Source organism: Gigantopelta aegis, chromosome 9, assembly GCF_016097555.1.
Source record: "Gigantopelta aegis isolate Gae_Host chromosome 9, Gae_host_genome, whole genome shotgun sequence".
In the NCBI taxonomy this organism is placed as follows: Eukaryota; Metazoa; Mollusca; class Gastropoda; order Neomphalida; family Peltospiridae; genus Gigantopelta; species Gigantopelta aegis.
Genome location: NC_054707.1, coordinates 55,571,968 through 55,596,933, shown reverse-complemented (window position 1 = coordinate 55,596,933; position 24,966 = coordinate 55,571,968). Strand labels below are relative to the sequence as shown.

The 24,966-nt window shown below is 35.6% G+C and overlaps 1 protein-coding gene across 1 annotated transcript in view; it reads right to left on the bottom strand.

Moving 5' to 3' along the window:
• LOC121381254 (xanthine dehydrogenase-like) overlaps window positions 1–22,110 on the bottom strand; it is a 72,794-nt gene extending 50,684 nt beyond the window's left edge. The window contains exons 1-16 of the mRNA XM_041510495.1: window positions 21,831–22,110; window positions 20,064–20,203; window positions 16,892–17,061; window positions 15,679–15,839; window positions 15,387–15,463; window positions 13,544–13,626; window positions 12,492–12,690; window positions 9,756–9,835; window positions 8,945–9,091; window positions 7,603–7,705; window positions 6,271–6,422; window positions 4,879–4,989; window positions 3,657–3,723; window positions 2,699–2,796; window positions 1,485–1,643; window positions 772–894 (exon numbers count right to left, since the gene is read on the bottom strand). Of these exons, the coding sequence (XP_041366429.1) occupies window positions 772–894; window positions 1,485–1,643; window positions 2,699–2,796; window positions 3,657–3,723; window positions 4,879–4,989; window positions 6,271–6,422; window positions 7,603–7,705; window positions 8,945–9,091; window positions 9,756–9,835; window positions 12,492–12,690; window positions 13,544–13,626; window positions 15,387–15,463; window positions 15,679–15,839; window positions 16,892–17,061; window positions 20,064–20,203; window positions 21,831–21,889 (1,929 nt within the window). The 5' untranslated portion in view covers window positions 21,890–22,110. The remainder of the gene's footprint in view (window positions 1–771; window positions 895–1,484; window positions 1,644–2,698; window positions 2,797–3,656; window positions 3,724–4,878; window positions 4,990–6,270; window positions 6,423–7,602; window positions 7,706–8,944; window positions 9,092–9,755; window positions 9,836–12,491; window positions 12,691–13,543; window positions 13,627–15,386; window positions 15,464–15,678; window positions 15,840–16,891; window positions 17,062–20,063; window positions 20,204–21,830) is intronic.
• Window positions 22,111–24,966: the final 2,856 nt, after the last annotated feature.

Here is a 24,966-nt window from a genome sequence, read left to right as displayed (position 1 = left end):
TTAACAGTTTGATGGAATAAAATGCAAATAGGCAGGTGGAGCAGTATGTTGGTACCAAAACAAGATACAACAACATTTTAAAAAATCTTCTGGTCGAACAGGTTTGAAACGGAAACAAAAATTCCACCACCTCCCCATCTAACTCCATTACATTTAGTATTGTACTAATTTGGTTACATGTTGTTTTTGTCACATTATTGCTGTGGGTCCTTGTTTATGTTTGCAGGTTGGCGGGTCTTTGGCCTTTCAAGGACTGCACCTTGTCTTCGAATACAGGAATGTATGCTATGCTTTCCATCAATGGGCTTTATTTCTGGCTTGTTTTTTTTGTTGGAGTTTTTTTTACTGGTTTTGGAGATTGGTTTTATAACTCGCTTGGTGGCGCATTCAGCCCCAAAATCATTTCAGCGATTTAACTTTAGTATATTTTAAGCATACACACCAAATAGAATATTAAACTGTTACTATGTAAAGAAGCTAGTACTGCATTCAAATAATATTTATTTAACAGTTAATGTTCTCACACTTGTGCTACAATTTCAGTTTTAATGTCAATAAATGTAACCTCAATTGGTGGCCTAAACGACTATCTCAGCTCTTTTTATATTAATTATGTAGGCAGTGGGTTACCATCTGGTTGATATATTATAATGTTTAGTTTACCAGCGTTTAAGAAATTGCACATAAATATTAATAAGGAATGACCAATAATGAAATGTCTTTTTCTCCACCGAGTGTTCTAGAAAAAGAGGAGGAATTTACTGCACCTACCAGTGCTGCAGATGTGTCCACGTTTGAGATCTGAGCTTTACCAACCGAGCTGAGGACAAATGCTGCATGGAGCTCTCCAGACTGGGGAGGAACATCATTAACAAACTGCACACGACCCGAGGTCTGGAAATTAACCAAATATATAATACCCCGGCATCAATTAATTAATACACATTGTTACATGGAAGAAATATAATTAAATATGTATTATGGACAACTTTGAAATAATAATTTTTACAGCAAACATACTTTAATTATTAAGTTATGGATTTTGAAATACTTGAGAGCTGTTTTAATGCCAGTTGTCAGCTTCTACAAATTAACAGTGTTAACATGTAGTTTTTAACAGACCACTCACCACATACTATGTCCTTTTATATACTAAAAGAAATCTTGAAATAGTAAAAATATAGGTCAGCAATATGTAAACCTATCATCATATAACATCTTCAATTCTCAAACCATTTAAAAGTAAGTTACATGTATGTGTAAAGATGTTGTATGTAAATTTTGTAAATTTCCTTCTGTTTTTCAATACACATTTTTTACATAATTCATCAGATTTCTAATAAAATTATAATGTTGTGTGCCCTAATTAAACCGTGGGCATGAACCCTGAACCCATCGGCCTTAATGTCGAGGGCTGAACCAAAGCACAATCCAGGCCTGTGCTCTACTCTGTAATCTAGCTAGCCACCTTCTGAGCTGCGTACCTGTAATTCAGATGTCGTCTTTGTCATGGGTTCACTGACAGGCCACTCCTGTTTGTGGGTGTCGTAAGACTGCGTGCCCGATGACAGAGGCCGATACAGATTGGCACCACCACTCTTGTATCTAGGAGAAACTTTCGTATCACAGGCTCCCAGGACAAACTGTCACAAAACAAAACACAGTCAAACAGCATGGTATTATATTGAGAAATGCTACACTAATTGTTACAAAACAAAACACTGTCAAACAGCATGATATATCGGTGGTGGGGAATTATATTGAAACACTCCTGACACAAACTGTCACAAAACAAAACACTGTCAAACAGCATGATATTATATTGAAAACCTGTCCACTAACTGTCACAAAACAAAACACTGTCAAACAGCATGATATTATATTGAAAACCTGTCCACTAACTGTCACAAAGCAAAACACAGTCAAACAGCATGATATTATATTGAAAACCTGTCCACTAATTGTCACAAAACAAAACACTGTCAAACAGCATATTATATTGAAAACCTGTCCACTAACTGTCACAAAACAAAACACTGTCAAACAGCATATTATATTGAAAACCTGTCCACTAATTGTCACAAAAGAAAACACTGTCAAACAGCATGATATTATATTGAAAACCTGTCCACTAATTGTCACAAAACAAAACACTGTCAAACAACATTGAATGACTGGTAAACACAGGAACTATTTTGGTAAAGTACCAACTATCTCCAAACATAATACAGTTCAACAGCATGGGGTACCTGTGAAACACAAAGCATATCCTATTTCTCATTCCAGCCAGTGCACCACGACTGGTCTATCAAAGGCCGTGGTATGTGCTATCCTGTCTGTGGGATGGTGCATATAAAAGATCTGTTGCTACTAATTGAAAAATGTAGTGGGTTTCCTCTCAAAGACTATAGGTCCAAATTACCAAATGTTTGACATCCAATAGTGGATGATTAATAAATCAATGTGCTCTAGTGATGTCGTTAAACAAAACACACTTTAAACAAAACATATTACAACAAAACAAACTAAAATAAAACACACTGAGACCAGTGAAAAGCAAGTATAAATTTAGCAGAAATCTCCTAGGTACCATGTTACCGACTGAACACTTTGCAATCAATAAATGAATAAGAATCAACAAAACACTCATCTGTCATTGTAAAACTACAATGTAGCTGCTCTCTATAACCATCCGTACCTTGTAGAAAAGACTGAGAGCGAGAGACTTGATATAGTTAGTGTCAGTAAGACTTGATGCATCAGGAATAAGCTCGGATGCTAGCATACCAAGAGCACCTGTTGTAAAACATGGGTAATCAAAACATAATGTTATATTTGATAATATACACACATTACAACATACACTGTAGCGACAATGATAAATTAACTACTAATTATATAGTACTAATATTTGTGAAAACCAATTTTTGTTATAAAATATAAACTTTTTTATTTAGTTTTTTTTTCATTGCAATGTATTTTACATGTACTGTCCTAGGCACTCATCTCAGCTACCTGAGCTGTCAATACAAGACAAGGGTTAGCGATTAGTTGTCAGTGGCTTGTCAAGGGGAAGATGATATAGTTGCATTACTTCTTTTCAATGAAGGGCGGGATGTAGCCCAGTAGTAAAGCACTCGCTTGATGCGTGGTCGGTGTGGGATCGATCCCCGTTGGTGGGCCCATTGGGCTATTTCTTGTTCCAGCCAGTGCATCACGACTGGTATATCAACGGCCATGTTATGTGCTATCCTGTCTGTGGGAGGGTGCATATAACAGATCCCTTGGTGCTAATCGAAGTGGCAACAGCAGGTTTCCTTTCTGAATATCTGTGTGGTCCTTAAGCATATATCTGACACCATATAACCGTAAATAAAATGTGTTGAGTGAATCGTTAAATAAAACATTTCCTTCCTTCTTCCCAATGAGCCACTAACACTCACTCTGGCTAGGAGCTGGTACCGAGATGTGAACCCAGTACCTACCAGCATTAGCATTACAACTTAACGACTAGGTTCATTTGTAATGAGGTTGCTATTGCAATAATATATTCGGTTTATTAGCATTTTATTATGCAGTGAATAATAAGTATTTGTAAGCAATGGATAAAATATCTGCATCATCTTCAAGTGAATTTAGTTGAAGAGTTCCCCAACCTTTTAGCACATTTGGATCACCCAGCTGTTTACCAACAAGGTAATTTTCTGTCAACACGGCATGATTCTGAAACAAAAGATAAACTACTGTAACAATTACAGTCAAACATACATCCCTTTAAACAAGATAAAAATGCTGTTCATAAATATTGGGATTTTAAATATCAATATAATTTAATGTACAGTGTCATAAATATCATGTACCTATTTCTTTTACAAACATGAACAAACCATTGCTATTTATAATTGCAACATCATATGTTGAAACAAATTTTTGGTAGTGGTAATAATAATTTTGAAACAAGATACATTTGAATTATTATTGCAAGACAAATGGTTCCTTAATTAAGTTTAATTATTACAGAAGACAAATTTAGCGGATTTATCGTAGGGATATACATGTATATAGTAAAAAACACACACACCCAAACCCCCTCCCCCATCCACTTACAACTAGTAAGGGAAAAAAGGAAAGAATATTTGTTTAAACAAGCATTCTGAAAATACTGCTAACACAAATCATGTGCCAGAGCCCCTCCAATCTTCTGAGTTCAAGGGCCATAACTCTGTCAAACATGGATAAATTCCTTTTTTTTGACAGAGTTGTAGCCCTTGAATACATTTCCATGAAAGTCAAACTTGATCAGGCAATAACTCTGTCAAAAATGGATAATTCACCATAAATGTCAAACTTGATTTGTAATTCTACATGATAAACCTATATGCAACATGTCAGCTCAATATCATGAAGCATTTTAATAAAAACCAAGAGTCCAGAACACTGTATGTGAGACAGATGGACAGAAGGACAGAAATGAAACCTATAGTGCCCTCCATCTGGACCGATAGAAGACAACAAAAGGAATGTGTAGTGACAACCCAGCACTGGCTATTAAATGTCAATCCATGACAGTTGTTACATGAGCCACAATATTACAAATGATACCTGCTGCTACCTCATCACCTTTCTACAGATTGGAAGAAACATACTTGTTCAATGCATTATGTTCCAAGCACATATCACAACTCTTAATATACCAGTTGTGGAGCATTTATTAGAATGGGAGATAATCCAATGGATCTAAACTTGGAGGGGGAGGGGGGTGTCATTCTTATAACTAATCAATATTGCCATCTGAACTATACTATAAAGAAAAACAATATCACACAAAATTACTTGATGCATTTGATATATTTTTTCCAACGACATTAAAAAACTTACAAATGTCTTTGATATGCCATTCATCACAATGGAGGGTTTCAATGTCACAGTGTAATTAGTCGCCTTGTCAATCTGCATGCGGAATCCAGCTGACACGTAAGCATGGGCATTCTGACAGGGAAAATGAAAGACAACAGTTAAAAGAAAGAAAACCTCCTTGATAAACAGCACACTGCCATAATGACAAACAAAAACAAGTTGATGAACAAAAACAGTATTCTCTTTTATTCTTCAGTTATAATAGTTTGATGAAGACAGGACAAAAAGCCAGTCTTTTAGATTGTGACAGAAAAAAGCATTCTTAGAACTCTGCTATGATAATTGAGGTTTTTTTTTAATGAATTCAGTTTTATAATCAGGATTTTCTTATTACACTGAAGCGTTTCTAGATTTTCACATTAAAAAAACAGAACACAAAATATGGCTTTTATCATAGTTATATTGAGTGTTTACCAAACAAAGTGGTTGTTATACAAAAAGCCCTTTATAGTATGAAGATTATCTCATGTTTTTGTAAGCATTTTAGTTAGTTATTTTATGCCTCTTCTGTTACATATATTATCATGTGACCATAAATAACGGACATTTTGAACGAATATAAACCATACATTATGGAATACTGTAGAACATTTAAAACGAAATAAAACTAACGTAGTAAACATTTATCTAATCAATGTGTATGTCAATTCAATAAAATGAAGGAGACCAAGTTTTTTTTACCTTTCCCAAAATACTTAACCAAACCTCTAACCTATTTGCATCCAAAGCCTAAAAAAACTCCAATATTTGATGATTCAACAGAGCAATAGGGCTAAAATTTTCTATTATGTCAAGGTCATCCATATGTTCAAAAAGTTCAAGCCAGCACCTTCACCAACTTGCAGCTGTGGACTCGAAGACCAAACAAAGGAGCACATCCTACAGCAGGGCCCAACCTATCAAGGTTTGTGACAATCTGAGTGGCCTATTGAAACAGCCATACAAACCAAAGTATGGTGACAGAGGAGAACTGGAAAAAACAGCTCATTTCATTTTACAGACTGGACTACTGGTGTACGAATAGCTTGTGAAAGAAAAAAAAAAGAAAAGAAAAAAGGTCATCTAGTTTCAGTGACATTTCCTTCCTTTTTACTTCTTCATTTGCAAGATCCAGATTTATTTTCCTTTAGCTTAGAGTTTCTCTGCTTTTTGCTACTGGTGGTTTGATTAGTTATTCGCTGCTTGTGGTAGATATTTTATTATAAGTGTTATCTTGCACTTTTTACTTCAATGACAAGGTTATTTCAGGCATTTAAGGGCAGGGTGGGTGGTGACGTGGAATGTGCAAATAGGTGTGATGTCAGGTTAAGGTGTGAAAGAAATCTGTTTTTAATTTTACAACTCAAACAATACCTGATTTCGAGGCATGACCTTGAACGTTCTGATGTACATATTGTCTGAAGGCTGATAGGTTGGTAGGACAGCCAGGGTTATGACCTTGCCCTTCATATCGGTTTTCAAGAAATCTGTCAGCGTCAAATTAACATCAGAATGATCTGGACCTCCTGATATGGGAAGATGAAATAATCTCTTTAAACATACTCTTATATTGATAGTGAAGTCTAGTATAGTCTGTATAAATATACTCAATGACATGTATTTCTCCCATCCCTAGCTATGCCAGACAGACCCATTCCATGACGTCAGTCCATGTGGAATAAACCTGTCTTGCATAGGCTATGTCATAATTGTGTTTAACATGGGAAGTATTACTTTGTTGGTAATCTATGATGTTATATTACTGTGAGTTGGTTAGTTTGAGATTGATATATTGGTATTAAAACCTTCATTATAAAAGCTGTCTTGTTAATTTGTAGTGTTAAATTATATTTAACACAAAAAAACAGATGTGACAAACATGACAGTGTAGTTTATTTATGATAAAATGGTCAAATAAAAAAGTTACTTTTTCAGCCATCTTTGTTGCTTGTGTGAAATAATGGTTTATTTATCGACCGAATGGGAGAAACGACTCCATCATATGCGGTCATGTGGGATAGAAAAAGTACACCCTCGGTGGTGGCAAGCCTTGTCCCGGGTAGAAATTTCCAACAGTGAGGGTGTACTTTTTTTTTATCCCACATGACCACATATGATGGAGCCTATTATTCTTATGTTACTAGTGATATCTATACAGAAGTTTGGTATAATCTAGCTAATTGTTTTACCAAAGTATGCATTAAAATTAAATATAATATAAAAATTATACATTGTGAAAATGGAATAAAAACAATTATTGACAAAAAAATTATAAGTCAATTGTAATAAGGCTGGCCAAGAAGCCATTCAACAATTATGTAAGGCAAAATCTGGTAATTTTTACCCCTCTTCTCCATTTTGTTAATTACAAAAATAACACATTGACACATTTTAAACCACATCTAAACTTATTTTGACTCTTCTTCAAGGGTATAAAAAAACCCACTGCTACTACTACTCCTATTGAATAGCAACAAAAAATCTGTATAATATTATGCATTTATTCCACAGGAAAACCCCCACATATCACAACCTTTTACCTATATGTCATGTGTGAACAAGGTAAAATAACAGTTTTCAAGAACTTTTGCATGCATTCCCTGTAATCAGTTGGTAATACTAGGTGTTAATTATTGTTATCAGTATTCATAACAATGTATCCAAAAATCTTAGAAAATTTAAATATGCAAAACACACATTTCTCACCAACGATTAGTTTTGTGCCCACGGTCTCCAGCATGACAAAAATATCGGAGACGAACTCAGGATGTGCGTGTTTCAGCATCAGGTTCCCGGCCCAACAACCAAGCTGAAAATGGGATGCACCAGTACATTTTAGTACAGTTCAGGTTAACTGTGTTGTATTTGACAATCTGCAGATATTAGTGTGGATTATACTCTCACAAATTACTGTCACACGTATTACAAAGATTTTTTGCATAAATTGACTTTTACTTAGGGTTTGAGCTGTCATTTGGCAAACTGCCAAAAATGCAAACTCAAGACAAATTTAATGACTATATTTAATTTTATTATTATTTGTCAATAAATTAATTTGAATATCGTGTACCATTTGTAAATGTATCATCATTTTTGTTGTTTGGCTAAATGAAAGTTATATTCGGCTACCGATTGTCTGATCAAATTTGCTAATGTGCTAATTTATTTTGGAATCCAGCTTAAACAAATGCTGTTTATATACCAGTGAAGCAAAGTTCATATAGATTTGTAAAAGGAGAAACAAATGCTGGGTTACAGTAAACAATATACAGAGTAGTGGTTATAATTTAAAACACATTGAAGTTAGGTCAATATTATTATCATAGTGACTACTTTTAATTGTTGACAACACTGGTGTAGATTTGGGGGGGGGGGGGGGGGACAATGCAAGACACACCCAATCACGTCTCTTTTGTCCCCACCTTTTATATTTGCTTGTCACCTCATAATATGTGTAAAATCAAGGCTTCTACAATTTTTATAAAATCCACTAGCCATGGGATTAGTGATTTAAAAAAATTGCTAGCCACGATTAAAAACTTTCTAGACCTACTTTACTTTAAGTTAATAAAATTTTACTAATTAACAGTAATAATCGGATATGTCACCTAAAGAGGGAGATATAGCTTAAAAACACTAACATTGTGGGAGGGGGGGGTGATGGGTGATGGGGGCAGATATTCATATTTACAAAATAAGACTTAACTGCAGCATTTGACCCAAAACAAGTTCAATAGCTGTCGGGCATGGCAATAGTAATTATTTAATAGCCCACATCGAATATCATTAGCCATGGGAGTGGGGCTACCATAATCTAGAAGCCCTGGTAAAAGACAGTGTGGTTGGCCCCCTTCATTGTGAGTGCACACACCACCCCAATTTAAAATCCTGGCTATGCCAATGTTAATAAATTTATTATCAGTTTTGATGAAGGTGGAAATTTCAAAGACCTCTGAAGATTAGAATATACTCTATTCGTGACTCCGAACTCAACAATGGTGAACACAATAAACATGAGATGAATGGAATGCAAAATTCGAATACTAACGTTTCTAACTCCTGTGTTAGCCACACGTGCCAGGTGTTTGGCGAGACATTTGAAGTAGGTCAGCGTCGGATCAGATTTAGACTTTTGGAAGATGTTCAGAAGATTTGACAGAGTCAGGCTCGCACCAAACAACACAGTCGTGTCAAACTGCAATATAAAGAATATTAGATACAGGTTATGTGATGGTAGTCACCAGTCATTTAGTGAGGGATTATATCAAACTGCAATAAAAAGATTACTATATAGAAAATATGCAATGGGAATCATCAGTTAATGGACTGTGTAAAAGTGCAATACAAAACAATTATTATATACAGAATATGCAGTGGTAGTGACCAGTAGCAGTGTTGATACTAATGATTAGAAATTGTGTTAAACTACAGTACAAACAATTAATAAATACAAAATATGAAACAGTTTTGACCAGTGGCACAGTAAGGGGAGGTGTCAAAGTGAAGTATACAGTGATACTGTATTAATAATATAAACAAAACACGAAATACAAAAAGGTTTTCCAAATCCTAAAACTAATTCAAAATTAAAGTCAAGAATTTATTAAAAATGTATGTACCCTCCAAAAACAAATACATACAGTGAAACCTCTCAAAACCGGACCCTCTGTAAACTGGAATTCCCTCAAAACTGAATGTTTTTCATGGCTCCTTTTTAAATATCTGTACAGAAGAGAATCTTTTTAAACTGGATATCTCTTAAAACCAGACTTTTTACTTAGTCCCGAGTGTGTCTGGTTAAGAGGAGGTTCACTGTATATTGCATTCAAAAAAACCCCGTATAAGACTAAGCTACTTACAGAAATTGCATAGAATTCTTTGATGCCTCGTAGGTCAATCAGAATATCATACATCCATGGTCCAATGTCCTTATACACACCTGCAACAAATAAAAATATTTTAAAATCAAATCAAATTACATCAAACCAAAATTAAATCGAAAATCTAAATCAAATTAATGTAATGTAAATGTAAAGTAAACGTAAAGTACAAAGCATCAGTCTGTTTAAAAAGCTTTTTCTCACAATAACTCACTGCACCTCACAGAAACTCTTTACTACCGAGTTAAGTCCCACCCCATAACATTATCTTTCTTTTTATTACCACCATAGATCAAACTGACAATGTCATGGTTACCCCATAATATATATATATTTTTATTACCTCACTAGATCAGACTGACAATGTCAAGGTTACCCCATAATATATATATATTTTTTATTACCACCATAGATCAAACTGACAATGTCAAGGTTACCCCATAATATATATTTTTTTTTTATTACCACCATTGATCAAACTGACAATGTCAAGGTTACCCCATAATATATATATATATTTTATTACCACCATAGATCAAACTGACAATGTCAAGGTTACCCCATAATATATATATATTTTTATTACCTCACTAGATCAAACTGACAATGTCAAGGTTACCCCATAATATATATATTTTTTATTACCTCACTAGATCAAACTGACAATGTCAAGGTTACCCCATAATATATATATTTTTTATTACCACCATAGATCAAACTGACAATGTCAAGGTTATCCCATAATATATATATATTTTATTACCACCATAGATCAAACTGACAATGTCAAGGTTACCCCATAATATATATATATTTTTATTACCTCACTAGATCAAACTGACAATGTCAAGGTTACCCCATAATATATATATTTTTATTACCTCACTAGATCAAACTGACAATGTCAAGGTTACCCCATAATATATATATATTTTTACCTCGCTAGATCAAACTGACAATGTCAAGGTTACCCCATAATATATATATATTTTTATTACCTCACTAGATCAAACTGACAATGTCAAGGTTACCCCATAATATATATATATTTTTATTACCTCACTAGATCAAATAGACAATGTCAAGGTTACCCCATAATATATATATATTTTTATTACCTCACTAGATCAAATAGACAATGTCACGGTTACCCCATAACATATATATATTTTTATTACCTCACTAGATCAAATAGACAATGTCAAGGTTACCCCATAATATATATATTTTTTTATTACCTCACTAGATCAAACTGACAATGTCAAGGTTACCCCATAATATATATATTTTTTTATTACCTCACTAGATCAAACTGACAATGTCATGGTTACCCCATAATATATATATATTTTTATTACCTCACTAGATCAAACTGACAATGTCAAGGTTACCCCATAATATATATATATATTTTTATTACCTCACTAGATCAAATAGACAATGTCAAGGTTACCCCATAATATATATATATTTTTATTACCTCACTAGATCAAATAGACAATGTCAAGGTTACCCCATAACATATATATATTTTTATTACCTCACTAGATCAAATAGACAATGTCAAGGTTACCCCATAATATATATATTTTTTTATTACCTCACTAGATCAAACTGACAATGTCAAGGTTACCCCATAATATATATATTTTTTTATTACCTCACTAGATCAAATAGACAATGTCACGGTTACCCCATAATATATATATATTTTTATTACCTCACTAGATCAAACTGACAATGTCAAGGTTACCCCATAATATATTTTTTTTATTACCTCACTAGATCAAATAGACAATGTCAAGGTTACCCCATAATATATATATTTTTTTATTACCTCACTAGATCAAATAGACAATGTCAAGGTTACCCCATAATATATATATTTTTATTACCTCCCTAAATCAAATGAACAATGTCAAGGTTACCCCCATAACATTAACTTTTTTTTATTACCAGCCTAGATCAAACAGACAATGTCAAGGTTACCCCATATTATATTTTATATATATATATATATATATATATATATATATATATTTATATATATTTAGATAGATATTTCATGTTTTTTGTCAAATATGATTTATATTTCATTGAGTGAAGTTTTAATCATATCTCACGAGTTTCGCTTGCGCGACGAGTGTGATATGATTGCAAACTTCACGAGATGAGATATAAATCATATTTGACAAAAAACATGAAATTTTCTAATTATTATACAACTTTTGGCAATTTACCTTTATTTTTAACATGCCAGCAGCAAAATAGTTCCAGCTATCTTACAGTGAAAATAACACTTTTTACAGTGATGATAACACATTTTAGAGTGAAATAGTGAAATTTTCACTCTAAAATGTGTTATCATCACTGAGTGACTGATAACACTTTTATTTCACTGATATCTTAAGATATTTCACTAAACGTTATATAATAAAAAAAATTATTACCTCCCAATATCAAATGGATAATGTCAAGGTTACCCCCATAACATAAACTTTTTTTATTACCACCCCAGATCAAAGTGACATTGCCATGGTCACACCCGTAACCAACTTTATTTTATTACAGTACCATCCTAAATCAAACTGACTACATCAAGGTTACACCATTAATTTTTGTTTAATTTATTACCACCCCAGATCAAACAGACAATGTCAAGGTTACCTCCATACCATTAACACCAACTATAAGAACTATGTGACTGATGCGAACCATATCCTGTGTTTCCGAACACGAGGCGGTAGTTCTTGGTCTCAACCTGCTTGATGATGGCAAAGAGCTCGGACTTGGAGGTGGGGCGGAACCACTGAGTGTCCTGTAACACCATGTGTAGTGGAGGCAGTGACCCATGGCCAGAACACTGACCACTGCATGGCTGGCCCGTCTTCTTACACAGCTGCTGGTCAACCTCCTGGTAATTACACACAAAAAACATCTAAAAAACCTTCACATTCAATTAAATATGGTCTTCCTGCCATATATTTCCACATTTAGTGTATCATGCTCAAATAAAGTTTTGATTCTTAATATTTTTCTTAAATGATTATTCTTACTATACATAGATGTGTCTGCACTAAAAGCTATTTTGTGTTTAACATATGGTTATTATGACCCTTGGTCAAGAGAGTGAGGGAAAACATGCAGCCACTACACAAGCTATATATATATATATATATATATATATATATATATATATATATATATATATATATATATATACACAATGTATATATATATATATTCCTACTAACAAAGAAAATGGCAAGAAGTGTTTTATTTAACTACGGTTCTATGGCACTGGACATACTGGACATACAGACAATGAGACAAAATACAATGTATGCTGCCACCATGCTATGAGCTACTCTTTGTGATTAGCAGCAAGAGATATTTTATATGCCTTAACCCATAGATCGGATAGCACATACTGCAGCCTTTGTTACACCAGTCATGGAGCACTGGCTTTTCTACTAAATAGCATGACAAGATATTAGATATAATATTAGGTACTTTTTCACAGACAGGAACAGCACAGACAATTGCCTTTCATACACTTCACACACAGTGACATACAAAAACTGGAGAAAACTTGTGAGTGTTTTCTCTTTTATAGATACATCACCTGTCCACATTCAACAAACTGAGGCAAATAACAAAAAATTGACAACTGCCTATGCTTTAATATATTCAAAACATTGTGTAAAATAATAAATATTTCAGTTGAAAGAACATGTTTCAAAGCACTGTACTAGTAATGTCTATACCTCGATGTCGATTGGTCCTCCAGGTAAATGGGGTGGAGCATCAGAAGCAAACGACTTCATGGCATCTAGAATTGACCGGTAACCTGCAAACCAAACCTGCATGTTAACATTAAATGATCCCAGCAAACCAATGTCTAATGTCAAACTGAATACAATTCTGCTAATCATAGCATTATTTAAAGTATAACAACCAGCCAATTTCTATTTAACTTATTAAGTTTTTCTCACAAATATTTAAAATTATTTGCAGTTACTGCACATCAAAGACAGTTTGGTCTTAAATGTTTGCAAAAAAGTTTATGGACTAATCTCTATACTAGGGTGGATCTCATCAATACTGAGTCGGTTTTTGAACAATTATTAACACTAACTATATTAAGTGCAGATCAGTGAAAACAGAGTCGGCATTAACCTACAAAATAAGTCTCCCATATCATTCTGCTTTCCCTTCCACCAAAAGCAACATTCTGCTATAGATACATTACAGCACACTGCCCTCGAAATAAGTCATGAATGATATATCAGGTCTCATAATAAGTCATAAACGATATATCAGGTCTTGCAATAAGTCATAAACAATACATCAGGTCTTGCAATAAGTCATAAACAATACATCAGGTCTTGCAATAAGTCATGAATGATATATCAGGTCTTGCAATAAGTCATGAACGATATATCAGGTCTTGCAATAAGTCATGAATGACATATCAGGTCTTGCAATAAGTCATGAACGATATATCAGGTCTTGCAATAAGTGATGAACGATATATCAGGTCTTGCAATAAGTCATGAATGACATATCAGGTCTTGCAATAAGTCATGAACGATATATCAGGTCTTGCAATAAGTCATGAATGATATATCAGGTCTTGCAATAAGTCATGAACGATATATCAGGTCTTGCAATAAGTCATGGATGATATATCAGGTCTTGCAATAAGTCATGAACGATATATCAGGTTTTGCAATAAGTCATGAATGATATATCAGATCTTATAATAAGTCATGAACAATATATCAGGTCTGCGTAACAAGATAAATCATATAACATAAATAATATATCAGGTTTTGCAATAAGTCATGAACAATATATCAGGTCTTGCAATAAGTCATAAACGATAAATCAGGTCTTGCAATAAGTCATAAATAACATATCAGGTCTTGCAATAAGTCACAAACGATAAATCAGGTCTTGCAATAAGTCATAAATAACATATCAGGTCTTGCAATAAGTCATGAACGATATATCAGGTCTTGCAATAAGTCACAAACGATAAATCAGGTCTTGCAATAAGTCATAAATAACATATCAGGTCTTGCAATAAGTCACAAACGATAAATCAGGTCTTGCAATAAGTCATAAATAACATATCAGGTCTTGCAATAAGTCATGAACGATATATCAGGTCTTGCAATAAGTCACAAACGATATATCAGGTCTCGTATTGGTTGTCTTCATGTCTTTCCATAACCGATACTTTGATCACGATCAAGTTTTTGTTTGCAATGCATGGTTTTGTTGATTTTCTCAGGCAACTGTGCATACTGTAACAAGTAATACCCAAACAAAATCACCTGTTTCTAATTCTGTTTATCTTATGGTGCTGAAATTTCTTATTGACACCATTTTAATTGCATCAACATCTTGCGGGATTTCAAATCATTTACTGATCATTTGTCCGACGTTTAGCACAATCCATTCTGATCGGCAACCTAGTTAAAATTTAAAAACTATGAGTAGAAAATGAATTGGTTACGACTGAGAAGTACCACATAACCTACTAATCGGTTTCACTGACTACTGCTTATTTCGAGGGCTTAGTACATATGACAGATACCATACCAGTACATCTACAGATTGATGTGTCAAATGTGTCTTCCACTTCTTGCATTGTGGGCTTGGGAACACGCTGAAGTAGTCTAAAATGAAATTACATTTTATTAAGAATTTATTTGTACATGTATATATTTCACAGCAATACAACATAACACTTGTTCATATTTATCTTTATCTCCCACCCCTTTCTCCTCTTTTCTCCACCCTCGTTTCCTCCCTCCCTCCCTTGCTCTCCCCCTCCACCCTTCCCAAGGCACACATATTGCTACTTTCTACTGAATTAACGCAAAACACTCACCCATGCATATTCATGACCTGAGCTGGGCTGCAGAATCCGCACTGACTACCATTATAGCTGGCCAAGCGTTTCTGTACTGGGTTGAGACCAGTTATAGGATCTCCGAGTCCTTCAATTGTTGTGATTTCCCACCCATCACAGGTGTACAGTGGAACAAGACACTGAAACAGGTAAACACTCATTATAAATATGATCCCAGTCTTTAATTGTTGTGATTTCCCACCCATCACAGGTGTACAGTGGGACAAGACACTGAAACGAGTAAATATATCCTGTGATACTAAATATGGTTTATCAAATATTACATGTGATGTATATATTGTCCTGTCTATGAAAATTTACATATAAAAGATATCTTGTTGCTTTTTCAAAGGAGTCATAATTTGTGTTGAAGTGTTGTTAAACAAATGTCCTGGATTGGATGAGAAGAAACCTATATTCATCAAGGACAATTGATGATATTGACCTCACACAAATGATGATATTGACCTCACACAAGTGATGATATTGACCTCACACAAGTGATCATACTGACCTCACACAAGTGATCATATTGACCTCATACAAGTGATCATACTGACTTCACACAAGTGATCACATTGACCTCACGGAAGTGATGATATTGACCTCACACAAGTGATCATACTGACCTCACACAAGTGATCATATTGACCTCACACAAGTGATCATACTGACTTCACACAAGTGATCATACTGACCTCACACAAGTGATCACATTGACCTTACACAAGTGATCATATTGACCTCACACAAGTGATCATACTGACCTCACACAAGTGATCATATTGACCTCACACAAGTGATCATACTGACCTCACACAAGTGATCTAGTACTGAGTTCAAGGAAGATGCAGGATTTATTGAAGGGAAAGGTGCAACTTGGGGAAAAAAAAGGCATCTCCAATTTACATTATTCCTAAGTTCACTAACACGAGAAACATCCACCAGACTAAAATATCCCACAGACTAGATAGTACTTACCACCCTCCTGAACATTACTCAACCAGTCTTCAGCAGTAGTTGCCAAAGTGACCACAGGAAGAATTCATACCCCACCCCTACCCACTCCAGGATCCAAGCTTGCAGAGGTCTATAAATTACGGTAACCTAATTGGCAAACATTTTGTTTAACACTGACATGGAATCGTACAGACTAGCGATGACATTGGATTAATGGTCATGATGAACAAACCGAATTGACAGAGAAGACTTTCTCTGACATCGACACGGGATCGTACAGCTTGGCGGTGACGAGACAGACACCACACCCTCCCTCCATACACATCACCTTGGTCCCGAACGACACGCCCGCCCGTCGCAGCCACTCATTGAGAGACAGGGCTCCACTGTACTGGTTACCAACTGGAAATATAGTACATGGAAATATAGTACAGTCTAACATGAATATCCAGGACTCCACTGTACTGTTTACCAACTGAAGACAGAGTACAGGAAAATATAGTACAGTCTAACATGAATATCCAGGGCCCCACTGTACTGTTTACCAACTGAAGACAGAGTACAGGAAAATATAGTACAGTCTAACATGAATATCCAGGACTCCACTGTACTGGAAATATAATACATGAAAATATAGTACAGTCTAACATGAATATCCAGGGCCCCACTGTACAGGAAATATAATACAGGAAAATATAGTACAGTCTAACATGAATATCCAGGACTCCACTGTACTGGAAATATAATACATGAAAATATAGTACAGTCTAACATGAATATCCAGGGCCCCACTGTACTGGAAATATAATACAGGAAAATATAGTACAGTCTAACATGAATATCCAGGACTCCACTGTACTGTTTACCAACTGAAGACAGAGTACAGGAAAATATAGTACAGTCTAACATGAATATCCAGGACTCCACTGTACTGTTTACCAACTGAAGACAGAGTACAGGAAAATATAGTACAGTCTAACATGAATATCCAGGACTCCACTGTACTGTTTACCAACTGAAGACAGAGTACAGGAAAATATAGTACAGTCTAACATGAATATCCAGGACTCCACTATACTGTTTACCAACTGAAGACAGAGTACAGGAAAATATAGTACAGTCTAACATGAATATCCAGGACTCCACTGTACTGTTTACCAACTGAAGACAGAGTACAGGAAAATATAGTACAGTCTAACATGATTATCCAGGACTCCACTGTACTGTTTACCCACTGAAAACAGAGTACAGGAAAATATAGTACAGTCTAACATGAATATCCAGGACTCCACTGTACTGTTTACCAACTGAAAACAGAGTACAGGAAAATATAGTACAGTCTAACATGAATATCCAGGACTCCACTGTACTGTTTACCAACTGAAGACAGAGTACAGGAAAATATAGTACAGTCTAACATGAATATCCAGGACTCCACTGTACTGTTTACCAACTGAAAACAGAGTACAGGAAAACATAGTACAGTCTAACATGAATATCCAGGACAGACAGACAGACAGTTTATTCAGTAAAAGGCCTCTGGCCCAAAATACAATCACTTTACACAATTTAAGAGCATGCGTTACATGATATAGTCACATAACGGTCTGCCATTTAATTTTATATTATAGTAATAGTAAGGCAGTGCATTTATAAATATTCAGTGTAAATAAATTTAGTAAACAAATTTCGTTTCGAGATGACATCAGATTAATGAAGTTAATTGTTAATGGTAGACCAGCATTTACTTTCACAAAGGGTAAAATGTACATATTTCTCAAATAACTATATTTTTTGCATACAAATAATACATGGAGCTGATCTTCAATAAAAAACCTGGTTATTATCTTGACAAAAAGTGCATAATCTTTTCTCATATACAATATTATTAACACATAAACAAAAACTATTACATCTAAATTTTTATAATGCAATTTGGAATCTCAAGGGGATATTCATGTGTAAATAACATTTTCTTGCAATATTTACTAGCATTTTTTTTTCAAAAGCATTTTCTCATATTTACCTATTGATGTCATCATTAATGCAAAATCAGACAAATTAGTATTTATGAATAATATGATTTGCCATTTCATCCATACGAAGAAAATTTCGATAATACGCCTGCTCATTTGTTCTAAGTTCCTGCAGAAACCATTGTTTGGACCATGTAATTCTTTTTTTATTTTTTTGCTTATCAAAAGCAAAGGCAATAGCTTAGAGCAATGGCTAGAGGACAAATGACTTAAAATATTGTGTAAATTATTGTGTTGTTGGTGGCCAATAAATATTCATCAATAATATTGTATCAATATTATTGTCAATTAAATTGATCGTGTATGGGCTGCTTTAGTGTTTTCTTTTATAATCTTCCAAAATAACCTTGGTGAATTTCTAGCCATAATTAGTTTTTCTTTTTGTTTTCCAAAATAAATAAATTTATTTTCGTTAAACATTTGCTTAAAGTGTGTACACGGATCTCTAAATATATTCAGGTCAGCTCCCCTGGTCCCACTGTACTGTTTACCAATTGAAAACATAGTACATGAATGATGAAAATATAGTATAGTTTAACATGATTATCCAGGCAGGTAACATTCAACAAGATCAGCTTGTTAAAGTAATATAAATATACATACACAGTAAATTGTTCACTTACCTGAATATAAAACAATGCAATTCACAATCCTACGAATTCAACTGGTACCATTATATTGTGGTTTTGTTTTGTTTATTATTGTTTTGCTTGATTGCTGGTTATTTTTTTTGGGGGGGTTTTCCCTTGCTTGTTTTAAATAACTCTTGACATCAGAAATACATGAATGATGTAATTTTCACAAACCATAAGCTTGAAATTTGTGTACTATAAATTATAGGGCAACAATATAATACTGAAAAAATAGCATCAAATAAGGGCTGTTCTTGAAATTGATGGGTGGGTAACATTGGAGAAATGTTTTATAAATATACCCATAACAAACCAAACCAAACCATATACATACTCAGAGGAAAAGATACAACAAACCCACTTGGGCCACGTTCCACGATGCGATCTTAGTGTTAAGATAACCTTACATGCAAAAGGTAGTTATGCACTTAACATTATCTTAGTGCTAAGATAACTTCGTGGAACTGGACCAAGGAAAACAAAACATTATGGCACTACCTCCTCCCCGTCAAATGGTCAAATCAATTGTTTAACAACCCTGGAAATAATATCAAGATTAATATCAAGAAATAATATCAAGAAATAATATCAAGAAATAATATCAAGATTAATATCAAGATTAATATCAAGAAATAATATCAAGAAATAATATCAAGATTAATATCAAGATTAATATCAAGAAATAATATCAAGAAATAATATCAAGAAATAGTATCAAAATTGCACATCTACTTACTTGTGTACGATTGACCATTGATGGTAAATTTAACATCTGATTTGACTGGCCCAGTACACCGAAATTTGATAAAATGTCCACAGTTTTCACAAGTTGTTGCATAAATTCCATTTTTCAAAGAACCAGATTGTGGAAGCAGACTGAAATAAATTAAAAACAAAATATAATTAGCAAATACATGTATAGCAGTGAAACCCCTCTAATTGTCTGGTTTTAAGAGGTATCCAGTTTAGAGTATGTATTGATTATTAAAATGGGATCATGAAAAACCTCTGGTTTTGAGGAAATTCTCGTTTACAGAGGATCCGGTTTTCAGAGGATTCTAATATATTATACATACATATATATTATATGGTGTCTGACATATGGTTTAGGAACACTAGCAGCAAGGAATCTTTTGTATGCACCATCCCACAGACACGATATGGTACATACATTTATTTCATTTCATTTCAACTTATTTTCGTGCTTATATCCAATTAAGATTCAAGCATGCTGTCCTGGGCACACATATTAGCTATCTGGGCTGTCTGTCCAGGACAGTGGGTTAGTTGTTAGTTGGTTAGTGGTTAATATGAGAGAAGATGGTGTAGTGGCCTTACAACTACCCATTGAGCCCTTAAGAACTGGCTCTGGGTTGGAGCTGGTACCGGGCTGCGAACCCTGTACCTACCGGCCTGTATTTCGATTGCTTAACCACTGCACCACTGAGGCCGGTAATACACAACACATACACCACTCCTGGGCCCCGTTCCATGAAGTGATCTTAACGCTAAGATCACCTTAAGTGTATGAGGTAGCTATGCTCTTAAGGTGACGTTGGTGCTAAGATCGCTTCATGGAATGGGGCCCTGAACTTTACTTTGTCTTCAGCAGCAGCTGACAAAGTCACCGCAGAAAGAATTCATATTGTCCCCTACCCTTAAGGAATGAATTAACATAATTAACTCATTGTTGCATTAAGCACTAGTTACAAAGGCTGCAGTGCTAACTAGCCCTAACCTAACACTAACTTAACATGCTAACCAAACCCCACAAAATATTTGTAAAACATTTTGGTATGTGGGGATAAGGAAGGAAGGAAGGAAGGAAGGAAGGAAGGAATATTTTAGTTTTAATTATGGTTATATATGGGTTAAAGACCACAGAGATAATGAGAGGAAACTCACTACCACAATATAATGAGCTACTCGTTATGATCAGCAGCATGGGAGATTTTATGTACAGCATCCCAGAGACAGGATAGTACATACCACAGCCTTAATCAGAGTTGTGTAGCACTGGCTGGAATAAAATTATCCCAATCAGTGTTTCTGACAGAAAGAAATTTTTGGGTATGGCACTGTGGAATTGAATGCAACCAGTCAACAGGAGGTATGGGGGGGGGGGGGGGGGAAAGGCCTCCTCCTGAAAGAAAATGGGTTAAGTTTAGGGTTAGGATTAAGAAAATCATATAGTAATGATAAGAGTAATTAATTTTGTCAAAAGGTCAACTTAAAAAAAAAAAATTGCTAAAATTTACCATACCCATTTTACCCTCTGGCAAAAACCCTGCCAATGGGCCCTCCAATGGGGATCTACAGGGGCGTAGGCTGGGGGGGGGGGGGGGGGGGGCTTCGGAAGAACCTTCCCCGCTGAAGCAAATGGTCTGCTTTCTTATCATGATCCCCTAAGGCAGATCTGTTTAATAAAAGTTGTTTTTGTTAATTAGTTTTGTACCAAGATACTTAGTTGGTAGAAATGAGTAATAAAATAAGTATTGTTCACCTCGCTGAACAGACAGGACACGTGACGACTTTGTCCGATGTCTTCTCGTTGGTGTCCATGTTCCACTACTCAGTCTCAAGTGACACTGTCAGTCAGCAACACTAGCGACGACCCCAGGTGTGAAATTATGCCATGTCACAAGTCCAGGTCAGCTGATCGTCATGTGATAAGACAATAATACGCAGCTAGCAACCTCTTAACCTTTGATATATTCCTTACTGGGCCAAATTATTATTTTCCAGTGTAAAAACTGAGACCATTTGCAGTGTTTTTTTAATGTCAATATGGATGGCTAGTAATCTAATAGCTAGAGTTGCTTCCCTTGTATAACATGAGGCAACTTTCACTTTGTGCATCATGTTGCAGAACGATCGATGGAAAGGAAATGTTTTTTTACGATTATATGGCGTCGGACATATTATGGTTAAGGACCACACAGATATTGAGAGAGGAAACCCGCTGTCGCCAATTCATGGGCTACTCTTTTTCGATTAGCAGCAAGGGATCTTTTATATGCACCATCCCAGACAGGATAACACATACCACGGCCTTTGATATACCAGCCGTGGTGCACTGGCTGGAGCGAGAAATAGCCTAATGGGCCCACCGACGGGGATCGATCCCAGACCGACCGCGCATCAAGCGAACGCTTTACCACTGGGCTACGTCCCGCCCCTGACGATCAATGGACCGGCCTCGGTGGCGTAGTGGTTAGGCCATCGGTCTACAGGCTGGTAGGTACCGGGTTCGGATCCCAGTCTAGGCATGGGATTTTTAATCCAGATACCGACTCCAAACCCTGAGTGAGTGCACCGCAAAGCTCAATGGGTAGGTGTAAACCACTTGCACCGACCAGTGATCCATAACTGGTTCAACAAAGGCCATGGTTTGTGCTATCCTGCCTGTGGGAAGCGCAATTAAAAGATCCCTTGCTGCTAGTCGGAAAGAGTAGCCCATGTAGTGGCGACAGCGGGTTTCTCTCAAAATCTGTGTGGTCCTTAACCATATGTCTGACGCCATATAACCGTAAATAAAATGTGTTGAGTGCGTCGTTAAATAAAACACTTCTTTCTTTCTTTCTGACGATCAGTGGTGTCGTACGGGCGTAGGAAGGTGCCAAAAAGTATGTATGTATGTATGTATGTATGTATGTATGTATATATGTATGTATGTATATCATTAAATAAACCTTTAACTTGGTGCTGGCTGGTAAGAGAAATAGCCCAATGGGCCCACCGACGGAGACTGATCCCAGACAGATTGCGCACCAAGCGAACGCTTTACCACTGGGCACCGTCCCACCCTTCAAACCATATTTTACCTTCCAATAACATCGTACTGGGTGTGTGTGTGTGTGTGTGTGTGTGTGTGTGTGTGTGTGTGTGTGTGTGTGTGTGTGTGTGTGTGTGTGTGTTTGTGTGTATTACGCATATATATTACAGAACAGCATACAATGTATATACAACGGCCTTTGATAAACCAGTCGTGGGACACTGGTTGGGACAGGAAAACCATCAATCAGAGAATAAGTTCACTGGGCTGGTTCGATCTTACGACGCAAGCACCCCAGGCGAGCGCTCTACCGACTGAGCTCGATCGTGCCTCGAATAAAGGACGACGTCACAGATAAGGTTTGACTGCGCTCACATTTACAAATCCTATTTCTACGTGAACTCAGCCGACTAACAGCCAACTGGACGCTAAAGTACACGTAAAGCAGAACTTTTTTTTTCTGTTATTTTTCTGACATTCATTTTACTGTGGGTTGCTTCAAAATAACACTATCCACATGAACACATTACATCGTGCTTCATTGGTGTTTGAAAAATAATGATCACAGAACCTAATTCTTTATGCTATGAAATATACTTTGTAAATATAAAAAGGTTATCTTTTGTTCTATTTCTAAAACCATTTTTTCTTTTTTTGTTACTACATCCACAATATAGTTCATATGCCAAGTGAAAACTTGATACAAAATAAACAACAAAAAGGTTTTCGTCCAGGTGTTTATATTGTGCTAACACTAATACTAAAAATGAATGATGGACATTTCATTCGGACATCTTAAGCCTGTTATAAGCTTCGTTTTCCCCTCTTTTATAGACTGGCTCAATTAATGCCAATATAAATTCAGTTGTGATCCCCAATTCATCCTCTGAATCATTGTTACTGGATTTTGACATTTGGATGTATAATGTGAAATTTTCATTTATTTTAGTTCTGTTAGCGAAACCATTGTTTTAGACACTAGTATTTCGAGACAAAATAACAATTGAAACTAAACAGGATTTGCACATTTAATTCTTTGTGTAAATATATTGTTTAAAAAAACACACCCTCAAAACACAGGCAAACATTAAAAAATTAGTTTATAATAAATTAGGTTTTGCCAGATAACACTTCCTTTAGAACCTTTCTATAACGACTCATACTAAAAACAGACATATACCCTTATTTACTTAAAGTATACCCATGCAGCCCCCGAAACCCCCCAAGAAACCACCTAAAAAAACAATAACAAAACAAAAACAAAATAAATAAATAAACAAAATAAAACAGCAACGCATTAATAACCTGAAATGGGCATACGAGGCTTAGGTAATAGCGGGTGGGGACAGAAGCATTAAATTTTGCTCCCCTCCCCCTCCCGAAATATTACTGCGCTCTGCTTCTTGTTTTACTTCCCCGTGGATATTTTAGGCTGGTTACGTCCCACCACTAAAACAAAAGTCGTCAAAAGATGCGTTGTCATAGGCGTCGACAACGGATGGGGTAGGGGTGAGCTACCAACTAAAAAAATAATACCTTGACCCCTACCCAACCCACGTTTAGACTGAATTAATACACACTTGCATACTGCCCCCCCCCCCCCCCCCCCCCACCACCACCACCACCACCATCCTGTTTCAGATTCTGGCATCTTATGCTTAATTTTACTTGTAGCCTACCCAGTTTATAATATTGGACAATGCGACGATGAATTACACTTGTAACCTGAACATTACTAGAGTCGGTAGAAAGCTCCGGACGAGAGTTCTCCGCGATTATTCAACACGTAAAGCAATTTGGCCAACAGATTCGCCGACTCTGTGGCATCCCTGGGGAATCGTAGGGTCGTCCAATGGTGATGTCG